Source organism: Oryzias latipes, chromosome 3 (assembly GCF_002234675.1).
Source record: "Oryzias latipes chromosome 3, ASM223467v1".
Lineage (NCBI taxonomy): Eukaryota > Metazoa > Chordata > Actinopteri > Beloniformes > Adrianichthyidae > Oryzias > Oryzias latipes.
Genome location: NC_019861.2, coordinates 37,894,845 through 37,912,376, shown reverse-complemented (window position 1 = coordinate 37,912,376; position 17,532 = coordinate 37,894,845). Strand labels below are relative to the sequence as shown.

General features: G+C 55.1%; 1 protein-coding gene and 1 long non-coding RNA gene across 2 annotated transcripts; both read right to left on the bottom strand.

Annotated features, from left to right (window-relative positions):
- Nucleotides 1-47: 47 nt before the first annotated feature.
- gpatch1 (G-patch domain containing 1) lies at nt 48-8,373 on the bottom strand. Its single transcript, XM_004086089.4, has 20 exons — nt 8,230-8,373; nt 7,460-7,594; nt 7,301-7,386; nt 7,000-7,160; nt 6,532-6,629; nt 6,194-6,246; nt 5,890-6,129; nt 5,665-5,812; nt 3,236-3,315; nt 2,948-3,164; nt 2,579-2,875; nt 2,332-2,510; nt 2,125-2,252; nt 1,960-2,048; nt 1,283-1,461; nt 959-1,211; nt 812-886; nt 514-623; nt 341-450; nt 48-164 (listed from the first exon to the last, which is right to left on the bottom strand). Exons 1-20 carry the CDS (start codon nt 8,297-8,299, stop codon nt 131-133), a joined length of 2,742 nt encoding a protein of 913 aa, XP_004086137.1. The 5' UTR covers nt 8,300-8,373; the 3' UTR covers nt 48-130.
- A 1,839-nt stretch (nt 8,374-10,212) lies between these two features.
- On the bottom strand, nt 10,213-11,211 carry LOC111947187. The gene is made up of 2 exons (XR_002873010.1): nt 10,397-11,211; nt 10,213-10,308 (listed from the first exon to the last, which is right to left on the bottom strand). It is a non-coding gene; the product is annotated as an uncharacterized LOC111947187 (long non-coding RNA).
- Between the last annotated feature and the right edge of the window lie 6,321 nt (nt 11,212-17,532).

Genomic DNA, 17,532 nt, shown 5'->3' with positions numbered 1-17,532 from the left:
GAACAGGAAGTGATGCAGAGAACAGGAAGTGATGCAGAGAACAGGAAGTGATGCAGAAGGCTTTTATTGGAGGCTTTGTACGCTGGGATGTTCTGGCTGTGGTCCTCACGGAGGACATGGTTCTGCTGGATCAGCGGCTCTGCTGGGACCGGATGTTCTTCAGTCTGGAAGGAGAAGACAGATCTGTTTGTTGGGAGAACCCGACAGAACCTCTGTGGTTCTGGGTCAGACGTGCCCGGATCGTGGTGAGTCTTCAGTTTGAGGTTCTGAGTCGTTTTTAGGAAAATCTAACAAAAGTTTGGTTGTGAAGAGACGGCTGCTCCTCCAGATGACCTCTGACCTTTTCAGCAGCAGGTCCGGGGACACGTCTGGGTCGCTGTCGTCGGAGCTGCTCTCGGACTCCTTCCTGCTCTTCTTCTGCTTCCCTTTCTTCTTCTTCTGCTTCTTTTTCTGCGCAGAACCAAGGTCCGTTTCAAACCGGTTCCTGTCCTGCTGCTTTTCTTTCCATCTCACCTTCTTTTCCTTTTTGTGTTTGCTCTTCTTCGGCTTCTTCTCTTTGCTCCTCTTCCTCACGCGTTTGTCCTCCTGGCTGGGGGGGCAGACACCTGCGGTTCCTCCTGTGTCTGAACAGCAAACAACAAGGAGTTACCCCCTCCGTCTTCACTCTGTGCTCGTTCCCAATCCCAACGCCTGATGTTGCCATGGAAACCAAACAAACATTCACTTCCTGCTTATCGCAGCACTTTAACGCGCAAACGCTCGCTCCAAGGGAACGCTGCGAGAACGCGCCTTCGTGGAGCGCCGCACTTACAGACGACGGCTGAAGGAGGCGGCAGCTTCGGCCCGAACACCTCCTCCTCCTCGTCCTCCTTGGTCTGGGAGGGAACTAAGGATCAGAGCAGAGATGAGTGAGTTCAGAGGAAGAGGACCTGGAGACACTGATGAAGAGTAGGAGCACCTGGAGGTTGGCAGGCTGGTGTGGCTGCTGAGGAGGAGACGCCGGTGCTGATGGAGAACAGGTTCAGAGGTTCAGATTCCACTTTCACCTCTTCTTCCTGTCGCTCCTCCGCCTCCTCTTCATCGTTGCTCTCAGCCTCCGATGAAGAGGATTTCTCCTCAGAGGAACTAGCAAAGATAGCTTTGAACAGATCCATGGGAGGTCTGCTCTCCTCTTCATCGCCCTTCTCTGATCCTTCTTGATCCGTTGGTTCCTGCGAGGGGAGAAGGAGAAGGTCAGCGCCGTTCCTCCTCCTCCAGCCGCTCAGCTGCTGCGTTTCCAAACCTCAGATCTGCTGCTCGTGGCGGCGGCCGTGTCACTCGGTTCTGGTTCTGGTCCGGTCTCCGCGTGGTTCTTACCAGTGCTGAGCAGATCACTCAGATCGTCCTTCTTCTCCGCCGCCTCCTTCGATTGGGAAACGTCCCACCTGGACTTCTTCTCCGTATCCGGAGGCTTTGGAGGCGCTGAGGAACCGAGGAGCCATCGTCAGACAAACACAGAACCAACTGCAGAACCATCGTCAGACAAACACAGAACCAACCGCAGAACCATCGTCAGACAAACACAGAACCAACTGCAGAACCATCGTCAGACAAACACAGAACCAACTGCAGAACCATCGTCAGACAAACACAGAACCAACTGCAGAACCATCGTCAGACAAACACAGAACCAACCGCAGAACCATCGTCAGACAAACACAGAACCAACTGCAGAACCATCGTCAGACAAACACAGAACCAACCGCAGAACCATCGTCAGACAAACACAGAACCAACCGCAGAACCATCGTCAGACACAAAAACAGTTTTTATCCAGAGGAAAAATCCCAAAACAGTTTGATGAAGGAAACTGAGAAGATGAGCAGGAAGCGATCAGGAGAAGAACGTTTGGACGTTAACCTGAAAAGGTTCTGATCGGCCGTTTCCACAGAAACCGGGTTCTGCTGCTCGGGTCGTTACCTTTCGGCTCTCGGCTCTCCGTCACCGCCAGGAAGTTGAAGACGGAGAACTTGTCTCTCTTCACCTTCGGCAGGCCGACCAGACCGGACCTACAGAACCAAGCGCAGTAGCAGTGAGCCGACCCGCTTGCTTCTGGACTGGGAGGGGGCGGGCCTGAGGTCTTACCCGGTGTAGGGGTCGGGGACGTTGAACCGTTTGCACAGCAGTTTGTCGGGATGCCACTCGAACGTCTCTCTGGTCATTTTTCCAAACATCTTCATCTTGACGGCGGCCTGCTTGTCGTCCACGTCGCCCTGGAACCCAAACGGCACCGAGACGACGTCATCCGACGGCCCCTGCTGGACAAAGGCCCCACCCACAGACCTGACCCACCTCCTGGTCGCGGGCGACCTCCACGGTGTCCTCGTCCTCCTGGTTTTTGCCGCGGGTGAAGCGCGACGACAGCGAGGTGGAGGCGGGCCGGTACAGGATGGAGGCTCGCACAAACTCGTCCCGCTCCCTGCTGCGCTCCCACTCCGTCATGCAGGGGTCCAGACTCTGCTCCACAGCGTCTGCAGACACAGTCAGCCTGAACCACCAGAACACGCGTCGCCATGGTAACCACTGAAGCCCCTCCCACCTCTGTCCCCCTGTCGGAGCCGGCTCAGGTACAGGTCGTAGCGCGCCTGCTTGCTGGGGTTCTTATCGAAGGGCCTGAAGGTCTGGGAGGAGGGCTGCGTCCCCCTCCATGCCGCCTGCGCCTCCTGCTGCACGGAGGACGGCGTCCAAAGAGGAGTTAAAGCAGATGGAACTGGGCTTGTGGTGGGTGGAGTCTGTGTGGGGGGGGCGGGGCTGGAGGCGGGCTGGGTGGAGCTGCGCAGGCGGAGCAGACGCTCTTTGTCCTCGGGTTTCAGCAGATCCATGACCGACCTGGGACCTGGACCAGAAACGGGGGTCAACACGCCTTCATCAGATCTCCAGAGATGCCCCCCCCACCACACACACACACCTTGAAGGGTGTCCTCCCCCAGCAGTGCCCCCCTCTGACCGGAGACCAGCTGGTGGCGCCCCCCCTGCTGCGGCTCTTCCTTCACCATGTGACCCTTGGAGGTCTTCAGGGCCTCCGCCAGCGCCGGGCTGACCCCAGAGAGCCTCAGGACGTCCACTTTAGGGCGGAAGTGATGAACCGGACGATAACCTCGCGGCAGCGTGGGGGGCGGGAACACCTGCACAAAGAGGGGATGGGGAGGGGTGAGGGAGGCCCACCAAAACCAGTGCCGGGGGTCCAGCTGCTCACCTGCTTCTCCTCCAGGGGGTTTTGGGCCAGAGTGAAGCCTTCCAGGATCTTCCCGAGGTAGGAGGCGTCTCTGCTCCTGTCTGCAGACACAAAGTCCGTTCACACATGTTCGTCTGAGGTCTCTGGATGCAGAACCCCCTCCAGACTGACGAGATGAAGTCAAACCCCAAACGATTTGTGCCTCCGAGTCTCCGAGGTGAGATGTGGACCAAAGGTCTCAAACCTTTGCAAACTGTCAGTCTGTGGGACAAGCTAAAGTACTAGACCGTCCCGCACAGGTCTGGATCACCCGGACCGTCTCGCACGGGTCTGGATCACCCGGACCGTCTCTCGCATGGGTCTGGATCACCCGCATCGTCCCAGACGGGTCTAAATCACCCGGGCACGGGTCTGGATAACCCGGACCGTCCCGCATGGGTCTGGATCACCCGGACCGTCTTGCACGGGTCTGGATCACCCGGATCATCTTGCACGGGTCTGGATCACCCGAATCGTCTCGCACGGGTCTGGATCACCCGAATCGTCTCGCATGGGTCTGGATCACCCGGATCGTCCCAGACGGGTCTAAATCACCCGGGCACAGGTCTGGATCACCCGGACCGTCCCGCACAGGTCTGGATCACCCGGACCGTCTCGCACGGGTCTGGATCACCCGGACCGTCTCTCGCATGGGTCTGGATCACCCGCATCGTCCCAGACGGGTCTAAATCACCCGGGCATGGGTCTGGATCACCCGGACCGTCTTGCACGGGTCTGGATCACCCGGATCATCTTGCACGGGTCTGGATCACCCGAATCGTCTCGCACGGGTCTGGATCACCCGAATCGTCTCGCATGGGTCTGGATCACCCGGATCGTCCCAGACGGGTCTAAATCACCCGGGCACGGGTCTGGATAACCCGGACCGTCCCGCATGGGTCTGGATCACCCAGACCGTCCCGCATGGGTCTGGATCACCCAGACCGTCCCGCACGGGTCTGGATCACCCAGACCGTCCCGCACGGGTCTGGATCACCCGGGCACGGGTCTGGATCACCCGGACCGGCCCGCACGGGTCTGGATCACCCGGACCGGCCCGCACGGGTCTGGATCACCCGGACCGTCCCGCACGGGTCTGGATCACCCGGGCACGGGTCTGGATCACCCGGACCGGCCCGCACGGGTCTGGATCACCCGGACCGGCCCGCACGGGTCTGGATCACCCGGACCGTCCCGCACGGGTCTGGATCACCCGGGCACGGGTCTGGATCACCCGGACCGGCCCGCACGGGTCTGGATCACCCGGACCGGCCCGCACGGGTCTGGATCACCCGGACCGGCCCGCACGGGTCTGGATCACCCGGACCGTCCCGCACGGGTCTAGATCACCCGGACCGTCCCGCACGGGTCTGGATCACCTGGACCGTCTCGCACGGGTCTAGATCACCCGGACCGTCCCAGACGGGTCTGGATTACATTACAGCACCTTGAGCTGTCTTTGCTGTCATGAAAGGTGCTATTTAAATAAAATTAATTTGAATTTGAATTGGATCACCCGGACCGTCTCGCACGGGTTTGGATCACCTGGACCGTCCTACACGGGTCTGGATCACCCGGACCGTCCTTCACGGGTCTAGATCATCCAAATGCTTCATCTGGATCAGCCCAGCAGGAAAACTGCAGATCTCTGCAGCCGGAAGGTCTAAAGTCTGGAATTACCAAATGTGTGCCAGGAGGATCATGACCCCCAGCAGACCCTGTGAATGTGGACTCAAAAGGTCCACCAGGTCCTGCAGACCGAGGAGGACACGTTCCTTAGTCTGGTCAAACACTTTATTTTAACACAGTGATCTATTTATTTGTCTTAAAAAGGAGAACTCTTCAACCCCACTGTCAGACACGGCGGTGGGACAATCATGATGTGTTTTTTTTTAGCCATTTGCTCCTGAACCTCTGCGTGTCAGACGGATCTTTGGTTTGACCCAAGCATGGGTTTGAGCCCATGACCTTCCAGTCTTGGGGTGGACGCCCCTCCACCAGACCAGTGCTGATCCAGCAGAGATCCAGTAAACAGCACCATCAGGTCTGCAGAGGAACTGGACCTCAGGCTGCAGTTTCAGCACAAAAACCACCTAAAGAGGTGAACGTAGTGTAGCGTCCAACCGGGGTTCAGACCAGAATCCATGAAGGCTCTGTGGAGGAGCTGAGGACGCATCTTACAGTCCACCAGGGAACAAACCCCCTTTTCTGTGGATCCTTCAGAAGCTATGAAGAACTTTGGACGCCTCACTCAGTCTGGAGAAGCTGAGACCTGCTCCCCACCAGACGCCTCCTCTTCATCGTTCTTCATCGTCTCGTGAATTCCCGGCAGACGCCAGAGAACCCTTGGGTTCTCCGGGGCCGGATGGTTCTGACCCGGCAGACACGCGAACATTTGCTTCGTTCCTCACCTTTCTTGTCGCTGTACTGCTGAGGCGCCGTCCAGCCGTACAGGCCGTCTCCAGGCTCCTCCCCCCCCAGAACCGTGTCGTATCTGGACATGGAGTCTCTGTGGTAAATGTCCTCGTCGTCGTCCTCTAGAGCGCCCACGCCGAAGGCCTGCAGGTCAAAGGTCATCAAACGGTCAGGGACCAACAGCTGTGCGTCGTCCAGCTCTGCGGTCCGCCGCGGCCCACCTGTCCGGCGACGCCTCGTCTTCGTGAGCCGCGCTGGGAGTCTCCAAACAAACGACCCCCCTGGGGATCAAACAGTTCGATGTGTTGGGCCGCCCCGCTGCCCTGCAGCGCCAGCCCCGGGTCCAGACCCCGGTACCCCAGACCCTGGAGCCCAGACTTCGGAGTGAAGTCCATTGGCGTCACGTCCTTCGGAGCGTACGTCACGTTTTCTGGAGCAAACTCCTCCTCCTCCTCTTCATCCTGAGCAGAGAGAGAGGGTGAGGAACGGCGGCCTCATGCACGCCGCCCAGACCGCTGCACTCACCTCCTCCGAACCAGCAGGGGGCAGCGCACAGCCATAGACTCTGGCTCCATCGTCTGTCGGGACAAAACGGATCGATCACATTCACCCCAAATCCAACGTCCACGGTGTATCGGAATCAAACCAACGGCCTCAGACTCGTTTATAACTCCCCAAAGAGGGCGTGGCCTATTGTTAAACAGGAGGAGAACCAAAGAGGAGGAGCAGAGTCTTTGCTCTCTATAAGCGTCTGCTTTCACACCGAGGTGAACCGTGTTTTCGTGGTCGTCGGTTTTCGGCGCCATGGTTCTGAAGCCGTACAAAGAGAGAGAGTTTGGGTCCGGGGAAGCGAGCCCACATACCTGCTTGCTGTTTACGCGCTTTCCGCTTCACACGCGGCCCGACGCCCTGGCCTTCCCGCCAGCCCATCCTCCTCAGGAGCTCCACCCCGATGGACGACCTGACGGACAGAAGCAAACTTCAACGTCAGTGAAGTCCGACGCTAAACGTGAAGTTTGGGTTCAAACGTTTTCCGTTCTTTAGCAGAATTCGGGTCAGAACTGAACCTTCATCCGGTTCTAGCTGATCTTGATGAAACCCGAACAGTGAAGCTCAGAACTGATCATGAAAAAAGTGATTCTTGATGGAAAATGCTCACAGGATGCAGAATCACATCTGCTCTACAAAATAAAAGCCTTTCAGGAAGCAGAACATCACCTGAACATAACTGGACTTTGTTGACAGGAATGTTTTCGGCAGACTTTGGCGTTTCGGCGCCGGTCAGCAGAACTCTCCCGGTAATGGCGAGCGATGGGCGGGGCAGCGGTTACCTGGCAGGTGTGATGAGCTCCTCCAGCAGCAGATCCCCGGGGATCAGGGAGGCCTGAGCGCCGACCGCTCTCGCCTTGTCCGCCGCCTCGTCTCTGCGTCCCGACGAGAACTCGCGGCTGGTCGTGATCTGTCGCGGTGCGATGCCGTGCTCGCCGAAATCCTAAAACAGTGACCCCGTCAGCAGCTCCTCCCACTTCATCGAAGAATAATCCCCAGCTTCTCCTGGACTGCACAGGCCCCGCCCCCTCCAGAGCTGGTCGCCCTGGTGACACTTTGGCCTGATGCCCCCCTACCCCGTACCTCCTCATCCATGAAGTCCTCCGGCCTGGCATGAGGCTTCTCTGCTTTCTGTTGCCGTGACGACACAAACGTAGACGGCGCCCAGCCTGAATGGATGCATGAGGAAGATGAGGAGACTCGCCATAAAGCTGGCGCTGGGGGTCAGGTGTGGACACCCACCTTCTTTGGACCCGACGGTGTTGAAGTATCCGGCGGAGAAGCCGCCGGTGAAGGCGCCGTGGAACCTCTGGTACCGCCCCTTCTCATCTTTGACGGTCTGCTCGTGCAGCGGGACGGGCTTCTTCAGCGGCTCGTCTGCAAACATCAAAACCAGGTCAACAACAAACCGGACCGGAACTGGAGCCGGCGGGGTAAACGTGGACAGAACCCAGCGCGTTCTGTTCAGGAAAAACACCGGCTTAAGGCGGAGCTTGATGTTGAAAAGGAGGCGTGTCCCTCTGAGAGAACGGGTTAGGAGCGCGCGAAAACTAGCGTCAACAAAAGGCTTTTACTTTGAAAGTCAACAATGGAGATCCTCGGAAACAAGCAACAAAATAAATGTAAACAGCTGCGAAATGAAAGCTTGAAAAAGACTAACGAGGAAGAAAGAAAACTCAGAGGGCAAGTGGTGGAGTGTCTGCTCTGAAACTGGGAGGTTGGAAACCAAACATGGAGGACATGAAGGAGCAGATCAGGTGGATTCCTGCTTTGAACACGGAGGAGGAGGAGCAGCAGGAGGTGATAAAACACCTCCTTACTTCACCACTTTCTCCTCAGTTACCACCTGACACCCCAGGACTCAAACCGGAAGTCCCGCCTGATGTTTGATCCCTTAGATGAGCATGCCCCCCCCCCCCCCCCCCCCGCGTGAACGCGCCCCAGCGCGTCCCCGTCCACATGACACCGTCAGACAGTGTCTCGGTTCCGGTCAACCTCGAACCGGCCCGTACCTTCCTCCAGAGGCTCCAGAGGAGTCCCGTAAGTCACGAAGTCCTCCTCGCCGCCGCCGTCAGACGCCATGTTTTTACTCTCCTACGGGATCCGCGGAGGGACACACCGCGCCGCAGTGATATCAGAACGGAGGATTCACGACACCTGGCGGCAATACGCAGTAATTAGATCATAGTAAAAACCGCGTCTGCTTTTCAGAATAGGAACCCAAAACCTTAAAAAATGTATTTTTTACCTTCAGGCTGAATTTTTCACAGTTTTACACCCAGAATTTGCAGCTGTGAGAGCAAACGGAGCACAGATCCAACAGTAGGAGTCACTTTAGTTTATCCTTCATGTCACTTTCTGTGACATGAAGTTTTCATTCATGAACCAGTGGGAGAAAAACATGACAAATGCAGGTTTCTATTCACCTGAAAGGAATAAAAGTGTCTGAATGAATGTCGTGCAGCCCTCTGAGGGGCCGGCCTTCAGGGGGAACCCCCTCTGCCCCGGCAGGAGCTGCGTAGCGACCCTGTGACCCCGAACACCAGCTGGTTTAGAACATGGATGGATGTGGAGCAGAGAATAGAGCTGATGGACTGAACTCCACTGAGGATCTCAACCAGAACCCCAAACCCCAAAACTAAACCAACCCAGACAAGAAAGGAGACTGACCAGAGGACAAGAGCATCATGGGAGTTCTACTGACTGAGTACAGACTGGATGCTGCCAGCCAGCTTCATCATAAAGAGCAGCTCCGCCATCGGCTCAGGAGGACTCAGGGAGTATAGGAGACACAAGCTGAACAAAATAATCCCATGGATCTATGATGACGCTGAGGAACCTTTGACCCTGGATGCCCCCCCATCACACTGTCGTTTCTGCATCAGAGTTCACGGAAAACAAATAAAAGACACCAATAAAACACTGAAAGCAGAAAGTGAAGGAGAGACGCTGTGGATTCAAACCCACGGAGAATAAAATCAAGAGAAAATCCTGTTGAACCTTCAGTCCTCTGGTTCCTGCAGACGGAACGTCTCTGCTGTTCATGACTGAGTCTCGGTCTGGACGCTCTGGAGTCTCCTTCAGGAGGAAGATGGAGGAGAGGAGTCCTTCATCATGACTTTACGACACTGCCCTCACTCCTCTGCGCGACCTCCTGGCCGCAGGACCTCCTGGCCGCAGATCCAGCAGTGTTCTCCATGTCCTGGTTGTTGTTCTTCCGTCATGAGAGCTGGGATGTAAACAGACAATTTGGTGTTCTTGGTTAAAGAACCCTTTGACGTTCTAACGGCACAAAAGCTGCAAATGAAAAAAACGTTTCAGTGAAGAATCTCGTTTTGTGTTTTCAACTAAATCAAAAAAGATTTAATTAACAACACTTCAGAATGCACTTTGTGATCAAACCACCAGGTTCTGCTTAACTGGGTTTTCTGTTTTTATTCTTTTTTAATTTATTTAAAAGGCTTTTTTTTTCTACAAATTTTTCTATTTGAAACTGTTTTTCAGTTTTTGCAAGTTGACAATCTGGTTTTTTATTCACGTTAAGCTTATCCAGATTTAACCCGACACCAGAGAGTCCTTGGCTTTTCCTTTCAGGTTAAGCCCACCAACACCAAGCGACCCGTTTGGACTGTTTCTGGACTTGTTCTCAAACACGCATCAAGGAGTTTACTGTCAGAAATATACCAGGGAATTGAACCAAGGACCTTCTTTCCTCCTTTCTTTTCCCTACATCTGGTTTTAAACAAACGCATTTCTCTGAAAGTCGGCTTGGGTTTAGAATCCAAACGGAAACTGTCCATGAATGCGGTTCCGGTCTGGAGTTCACCAAACTCTCCAGGATTGTTCCCAGAAATTCCTGAAAACATTTCTGCTAAAAGACGGTTCAAGAAACGGAGTTCATAGCAGGATGGGGTGACTGACCTTTGACCCCCACGGTGCAGTTCTGTTAGTGACCAGCAGGTGTCAGCGTTGTCCCACAGCAAACAGCTGCAGTCAGTGGGAGGAGCTTAATGCCCTCATAGCATTGAGAGTGGCCCTCAGCAAAAGCTGCAGATGTTCCACAGCAGACGCCTCCGTTCCTGAGTCCAAACCTGCAGAACAGCCCAGATGTTTGAGGAGGAGGAGCTTCACGTCCCGAAGTTCAGCATGAAACACGTTAAGAAAGTTTGATGACTCCACCTTTTCTCTTGGTTCCAGTCCTGACTGACGGTCAGCCGGGTGAAGGTCCATCGGGGTTTGATTCCGGAAACACCCGTCCTCCAATCAATGGCGTTTTGGCGATTGATAACGCGCCAAAACGTCACAAACAACCTTTGTTTACGATGTGAGGAGACATCAGGACCGTGACCTTTTCCTGACCTTAAAGCAGAAGATCACGTCTTTGTAATCTCACCATCAGTCCCATCAGATCTAGATTCACGGAATGACAGGAAGTCATCTCCAATAAAATGACGGCTTCTGACAGGAAGCTCCTCCTCCCTGCTGCTTATGTGGCTTAAAGTACTGATGTTGTGAGTAGAATCCAGTGCAGAACCAGAACCCCCACAGGTTCTGGTCAGTCAGCTGAGAAGTGGAAAGAGCCTCAGGTTGGTGAAGACGGCCCCCCTTTGAAACTTTGACCTGTTGTTGTTTCACACTGGAGTTTTTATGCAGCTTTAACGAGTTTCACAAACTACAATCTTGATTGAATTTTCATCCTCTGAGGACTTTTGCTGTGAATTTCTCTCTTTGTTGTCTAGATTCTGAGGAGGATCCATTGAGACGTCGTCATCCATTTTCCTTCATTTTCTATCAAAGTGGAAACTACAAAACAGACGCTGACTTCGTCTGAATATTACAACAAATGTGTTGCATGACACCAACTTATGTTTAGTTACAGCATAGACACCCCCATGACATTGGATGAAGCCTCCCATTGGTTCTCCTCCTCTCTCTGGTTCTCCTCCTCTCTTTGGTTCTCCTCCTCTGTCTGGTTCTCCCCCCCGTCTGGTTCTCCCCCTCGTCTGGTTCTCCTCCTCCCTCTGGTTGTCCTCCTCTGTCTGGTTCTCCTCCTCTGTCTGGTTCTCCTCCTCTCTCTGGTTCTCTCTGGTTCTCCTCCTCTCTCTGGTTCTCCCCCTCTCTCTGGTTCTCCTCCTCTCTTTGGTTCTCTTCCTCTCTCTGGTTCTCCTCCTCTCTCTGGTTCTCCTCCTCTGTCTGGTTCTCCCCCCGTCTGGTTCTCCTCCTCTCTCTGGTTCTCCTCCTCTGTCTGGTTCTCCTCCTCTGTCTGGTTCTCCTCCTCTCTCTGGTTCTCTCTGGTTCTCCTCCTCTCTCTGGTTCTCCCCCTCTCTCTGGTTCTCCTCCTCTCTTTGGTTCTCTTCCTCTCTCTGGTTCTCCTCCTCTCTCTGGTTCTCCTCCTCTGTCTGGTTCTCCCCCCGTCTGGTTCTCCTCCTCTCTCTGGTTCTCCTCCTCTGTCTGGTTCTCCTCCTCTCTCTGGTTCTCTCTGGTTCTCCTCCTCTCTCTGGTTCTCCCCCTCTCTCTGGTTCTCCTCCTCTCTTTGGTTCTCTTCCTCTCTCTGGTTCTCCTCCTCTCTCTGGTTCTCCTCCTCTGTCTGGTTCTCCCCCCGTCTGGTTCTCCTCCTCTGTCTGGTTCTCCTCCTCTCTCTGGTTCTCTCTGGTTCTCCTCCTCTCTCTGGTTCTCCCCCTCTCTCTGGTTCTCCTCCTCTCTCTGGTTCTCCTCCTCTGTCTGGTTCTCCCCCCGTCTGGTTCTCCTCCTCTCTCTGGTTCTCCTCCTCTCTCCTGTTGTCCTCCTCCCTCTGGTTGTCCTCCTCCCTCTGGTTCTCCTCCTCTGTCTGGTTCTCCTCCTCTCTCTGGTTCTCCTCCTCTGTCTGGTTCTCCTCCTCTCTCTGGTTCTCTCTGGTTCTCCTCCTCTCTCTGGTTCTCCTCCTCTCTTTGGTTCTCCTCCTCTCTTTGGTTCTCCTCCTCTCTTTGGTTCTCCTCCTCTCTCTGGTTCTCCTCCTCTCTCTGGTTCTCCTCCTCTCTTTAGTTCTCCTCCTCTGTATGGTTCTCCCCCCCGTCTGGTTCTCCCCCTCGTCTGGTTCTCCTCCTCTCTCTGGTTCTCCTCCTCTCTCCTGTTGTCCTCCTCCCTCTGGTTGTCCTCCTCCCTCTGGTTCTCCTCCTCTGTCTGGTTCTCCTCCTCTGTCTGGTTCTCCTCCTCTCTCTGGTTCTCCTCCTCTCTTTGGTTCTCTTCCTCTCTCTGGTTCTCCTCCTCTCTCTGGTTCTCCTCCTCTGTCTGGTTCTCCCCCCGTCTGGTTCTCCTCCTCTCTCTGGTTCTCCTCCTCTCTCTGGTTCTCCTCCTCTCTTTAGTTCTCCTCCTCTGTATGGTTCTCCCCCCCGTCTGGTTCTCCCCTTCGTCTGGTTCTCCTCCTCTCTCTGGTTCTCCTCCTCTCTCCTGTTGTCCTCCTCCCTCTGGTTGTCCTCCTCCCTCTGGTTCTCCTCCTCTGTCTGGTTCTCCTCCTCTGTCTGGTTCTCCTCCTCTCTCTGGTTCTCCTCCTCTCTTTGGTTCTCTTCCTCTCTCTGGTTCTCCTCCTCTCTCTGGTTCTCCTCCTCTGTCTGGTTCTCCCCCCGTCTGGTTCTCCTCCTCCCTCTGGTTGTCCTCCTCCCTCTGGTTCTCCTCCTCTGTCTGGTTCTCCTCCTCTGTCTGGTTCTCCTCCTCTCTCTGGTTCTCTCTGGTTCTCTCTGGTTCTCCTCCTCTCTCTGGTTCTCCTCCTCTGTCTGGTTCTCCTCCTCTCTGTGGTTCTCTCTGGTTCTCCTCCTCTCTCTGGTTCTCCTCCTCTCTTTGGTTCTCTTCCTCTCTCTGGTTGTCCTCCTCTCTCTGGTCCTCCTCCTCTGTCTGGTTCTCCCTCCCTCTGGTTCTCCTCCTCTGTCTGGTTCTCCTCCTCTGTCTGGTTCTCCTCCTCTGTCTGTTTCTCCTCCTCTGTCTGGTTCTCCTCCTCTCTCTGGTTCTCCTCCTCTCTTTGGTTCTCCTCCTCTCTCTGGTTCTCCTCCTCTCTCTGGTTGTCCTCCTCCCTCTGGTTCTCCTCCTCCCTCTGGTTCTCCTTCTCCCTCTGGTTCTCCTCCTCTCTCTGGTTCTCCTCCTCCTTCTGGTTCTCCTCCTCTCTCTGGTTCTCCTCCTCCCTCTGGTTCTCCTCCTCCGTCTGGTTCTCCTCCTCCGTCTGGTTCTCCTCCTCTCTCTGGTTCTCCTCCTCTGTCTGGTTCTCCCCCCCGTCTGGTTCTCCTCCTCTCTTTGGTTCTCCTCCTCTCTCTGGTTCTCCTCCTCCCATTGGTTCTCCTCCTCTGTCTGGTTCTCCTCCTCTGTCTGGTTCTCGTCCTCTCTTTGGTTATCCTCCTCTCTCTGGTTCTCCTCCTCTGTCTGGTTCTCCCCCCCGTCTGGTTCTCCTCCTCTCTTTGGTTCTCCTCCTCTCTCTGGTTCTCCTCCTCCCATTGGTTCTCCTCCTCTGTCTGGTTCTCCTCCTCTGTCTGGTTCTCCTCCTCTCTTTGGTTCTCCTCCTCTCTCTGGTTCTCCTCCTCTGTCTGGTTCTCCCCCCGTCTGGTTCTCCTCCTCTCTTTGGTTCTCTTCCTCTCTCTGGTTCTCCTCCTCTCTTTGGTTCTCCTCCTCTCTTTGGTTCTCCTCCTCTGTCTGGTTCTCCCCCCCGTCTGGTTCTCCTCCTCTCTCTGGTTCTCCTCCTCTCTTTGGTTCTCCTCCTCTCTTTGGTTTTCCTCCTCTCTCTTGTTTCTCTCTCTGGTTCTCCTACTCTCTCTGGTTCTCCTCCTCTCTTTGGTTCTCTTCCTCTCTCTGGTTCTCCTCCTCTCTCTGGTTCTCCTCCTCTCTCTGGTTCTCCTCCTCTCTCTGGTTTCTCTCTCTGGTTCTCCTCCTCTCTCTGGTTCTCCTCCTCTCTCTGGTTCTCCTCCTCTCTCTGGTTCTCCTCCTCTCTCTGGTTTCTCTCTCTGGTTCTCCTCCTCTCTTTGGTTCTCCTCCTCTCTTTGGTTCTCCTCCTCTCTTTGGTTTTCCTCCCCCGTCTGGTTCTCCCCCTCGTCTGGTTCTCCTCCTCTCTCTGGTTCTCCTCCTCTCTCTGGTTGTCCTCCTCCCTCTGGTTGTCCTCCTCCCTCTGGTTCTCCTCCTCTGTCTGGTTCTCATCCTCTGTCTGGTTCTCCTCCTCTCTCTGGTTCTCTCTGGTTCTCCTCCTCTCTCTGGTTCTCCTCCTCTCTCTGGTTCTCCTCCTCTGTCTGGTTCTCCCCCCGTCTGGTTCTCCTCCTCTCTCTGGTTCTCCTCCTCTCTCTGGTTCTCCTCCTCTCTTTGGTTCTCTTCCTCTCTCTGGTTCTCCTCCTCTCTTTGGTTCTCCTCCTCTCTTTGGTTCTCCTCCTCTCTTTGGTTCTCCTCCTCTCTTTGGTTTTCCTCCTCTCTTTGGTTCTCCTCCTCTCTTTGGTTCTCCTCCTCTCTTTGGTTTTCCTCCTCTCTTTGGTTCTCCTCCTCTCTCTGGTTCTCCTCTCTTTGGTTCTCCTCCTCCCTTTGGTTCTCCTCCTCTGTATGGTTCTCCCCCCCGTCTGGTTCTCCCCCTCGTCTGGTTCTCCTCCTCTCTCTGGTTGTCCCCCCGTCTGGTTCTCCTCCTCTCTCTGGTTCTCCTCCTCTCTCCTGTTGTCCTCCTCCCTCTGGTTTTCCTCCTCTGTCTGGTTCTCCTCCTCTGTCTGGTTCTCCTCCTCTCTCTGGTTCTCTCTGGTTCTCCTCCTCTCTTTGGTTCTCTTCCTCTCTCTGGTTCTCCTCCTCTCTCTGGTTCTCCTCCTCTGTCTGGTTCTCCCCCCGTCTGGTTCTCCTCCTCTCTCTGGTTCTCCTCCTCTCTCCTGTTGTCCTCCTCCCTCTGGTTCTCCTCCTCTGTCTGGTTCTCCTCCTCTGTCTGGTTCTCCTCCTCTCTCTGGTTCTCTCTGGTTCTCTCTGGTTCTCCTCCTCTCTCTGGTTCTCCTCCTCTCTCCTGTTGTCCTCCTCCCTCTGGTTTTCCTCCTCCCTCTGGTTCTCCTCCTCTGTCTGGTTCTCTCTGGTTCTCTCTGGTTCTCTCCCCGTCTGGTTCTCCTCCTCTCTCTGGTTCTCCTCCTCCCTCTGGTTCTCCTCCTCTGTCTGGTTCTCCTCCTCTGTCTGGTTCTCCTCCTCTGTCTGGTTTTCGTCCTCTGTCTGGTTCTCCTCCTCCCTCTGGTTGTCCTCCGCCCTCTGGTTCTCCTCCTCTGTCTGGTTCTCCTCCTCTGTCTGGTTCTCCTCCTCTCTCCTGTTGTCCTCCTCCCTCTGGTTGTCCTCCGCCCTCTGGTTCTCCTCCTCTGTCTGGTTCTCCTCCTCTGTCTGGTTCTCCTCCTCTCTTTGGTTCTCCTCCTCTCTTTGGTTCTCCTCCTCTGTCTGGTTCTCCCCCCGTCTGGTTCTCCTCATCTCTCTGGTTCTCCTCCTCTCTCCTGTTGTCCTCCTCCCTTTGGTTGTCCTCCTCCCTCTGGTTCTCCTCCTCTGTCTGGTTCTCCTCCTCTCTCTGGTTCTCTTCCTCTCTCTGGTTCTCCTCCTCTCTTTGGTTCTCTTCCTCTCTCTGGTTTCTCTCTCTGGTTCTCCTCCTCTCTCTGGTTCTCCTCCTCTCTTTGGTTTTCCTCCTCTCTTTGGTTCTCCTCCTCTCTTTGGTTTTCCTCTTCTCTTTGGTTCTCCTCCTCTCTTTGGTTTTCCTCCTCTCTTTGGTTCTCCTCCTCTCTTTGGTTTTCCTCCTCTCTTTGGTTCTCCTCCTCTCTTTGGTTTTCCTCTTCTCTTTGGTGCTCCTCCTCTCTCTGGTTGTCTTCCTCTCTCTGGTTCTCCTCCTCTCTCTGGTTCTCCTCCTCTCTTTGGTTCTCCTCCTCTGTCTGGTTCTCCCCCTCGTCTGGTTCTCCTCCTCTCTCTGGTTCTCCTCCTCTCTCTGGTTGTCCTCCTCCCTCTGGTTGTCCTCCTCCCTTTGGTTGTCCTCCTCCCTCTGGTTGTCCTCCTCTGTCTGGTTCTCCTCCTCTCTTTGGTTCTCCTCCTCTGTCTGGTTCTCCCCCCCCGTCTGGTTCTCCCCCCCGTCTGGTTCTCCTCCTCTCTCTGGTTCTCCTCCTCTCTCTGGTTGTCCTCCTCCCTCTGGTTCTCCTCCTCTCTTTGGTTCTCCTCCTCTCTTTGGTTCTCCTCCTCTCACTGGTCCCCCCCCCGTGTGGTTCTCCTCCTCCCTCTGGATCTCCTCCTCCCTCTGGTTCTCCTCCTCTCTTTGGTTCTCCTCCTCTCTTTGGTTCTCCTCCTCTCTCTGGTTCTCCTCCTCTTTTTGGTTCTCCTCCTCCCTCTGGTTCTCCTCTTCCCTCTGGATCTCCTCCTCCCTCTGGTTCTCCTCCTCCCTCTGGTTTTCCTCCTCCCTCTGGTTCTCCTCCTCTCTTTGGTTCTCCTCCTCCTCTCTATGGTTCTCCTCCTCCTCTCTCTGGTTCTCCTCCTCCCTCTGGTTCTCCTCCTCTGTCTGGTTCTCCTCCTCTCTCTGGTTCTCCTCCTCCCTCTTGTTCTCCTCCTCCCTCTGGTTGTCTTCCTCCCTCTGGTTCTCCTCCTCTCTTTGGTTCTCCTCCTCTCTTTGGTTCTCCTCCTCTCTCTGGTTCTCCTCCTTCTCCCCTTGGTTCTCCTCCTCTCTCTGGTTCTCCTCCTCTCTTTGGTTCTCCTCCTCTCTTTGGTTCTCCTCCTCTCCCTGGTTCTCCTCCTCTCTCTGGTTCTCCTCCTCTCTCTGGTTCTCCTCCTCTCTTTGGTTGTCCTCCTCATCTCTCTGGTTTTCTCTCTGGTTCCCCTCCTCTCTCTGGTTCTCCTCCTCTCTTTGGTTCTCCTCCTCTCTTTGGTTCTCCTCCTCTGTCTGGTTCTCCTCCTCTCTTTGGTTCTCCTCCTCTCTCTGGTTCTCCTCCTCTGTCTGGTTCTCCTCCTCTCTCTGGTTTTCTCTCTGGTTCCCCTCCTCTCTCTGGTTCTCCTCCTCTCTTTGGTTCTCCTCCTCTCTTTGGTTCTCCTCCTCTCTTTGGTTCTCCTCCTCTCTTTGGTTCTCCTCCTCTGTCTGGTTCTCCTCCTCTCTTTGGTTCTCCTCCTCTCTCTGGTTCTCCTCCTCTCTCTGGTTCTCCTCCTCTGTTTGGTTCTCCTCCTCTCTCTGGTTTTCTCTCTGGTTCCCCTCCTCTCTCTGGTTCTCCTCCTCTGTCTGGTTCTCCTCCTCTCTCTGGTTCTCCTCCTCTCTTTGGTTCTCTTCCTATCTTTGGTTCTCCTCCTCTCTCTGGTTTCTCTCTCTGGTCCTCCTCCTCTCTCTGGTTCTCCTCCTCTCT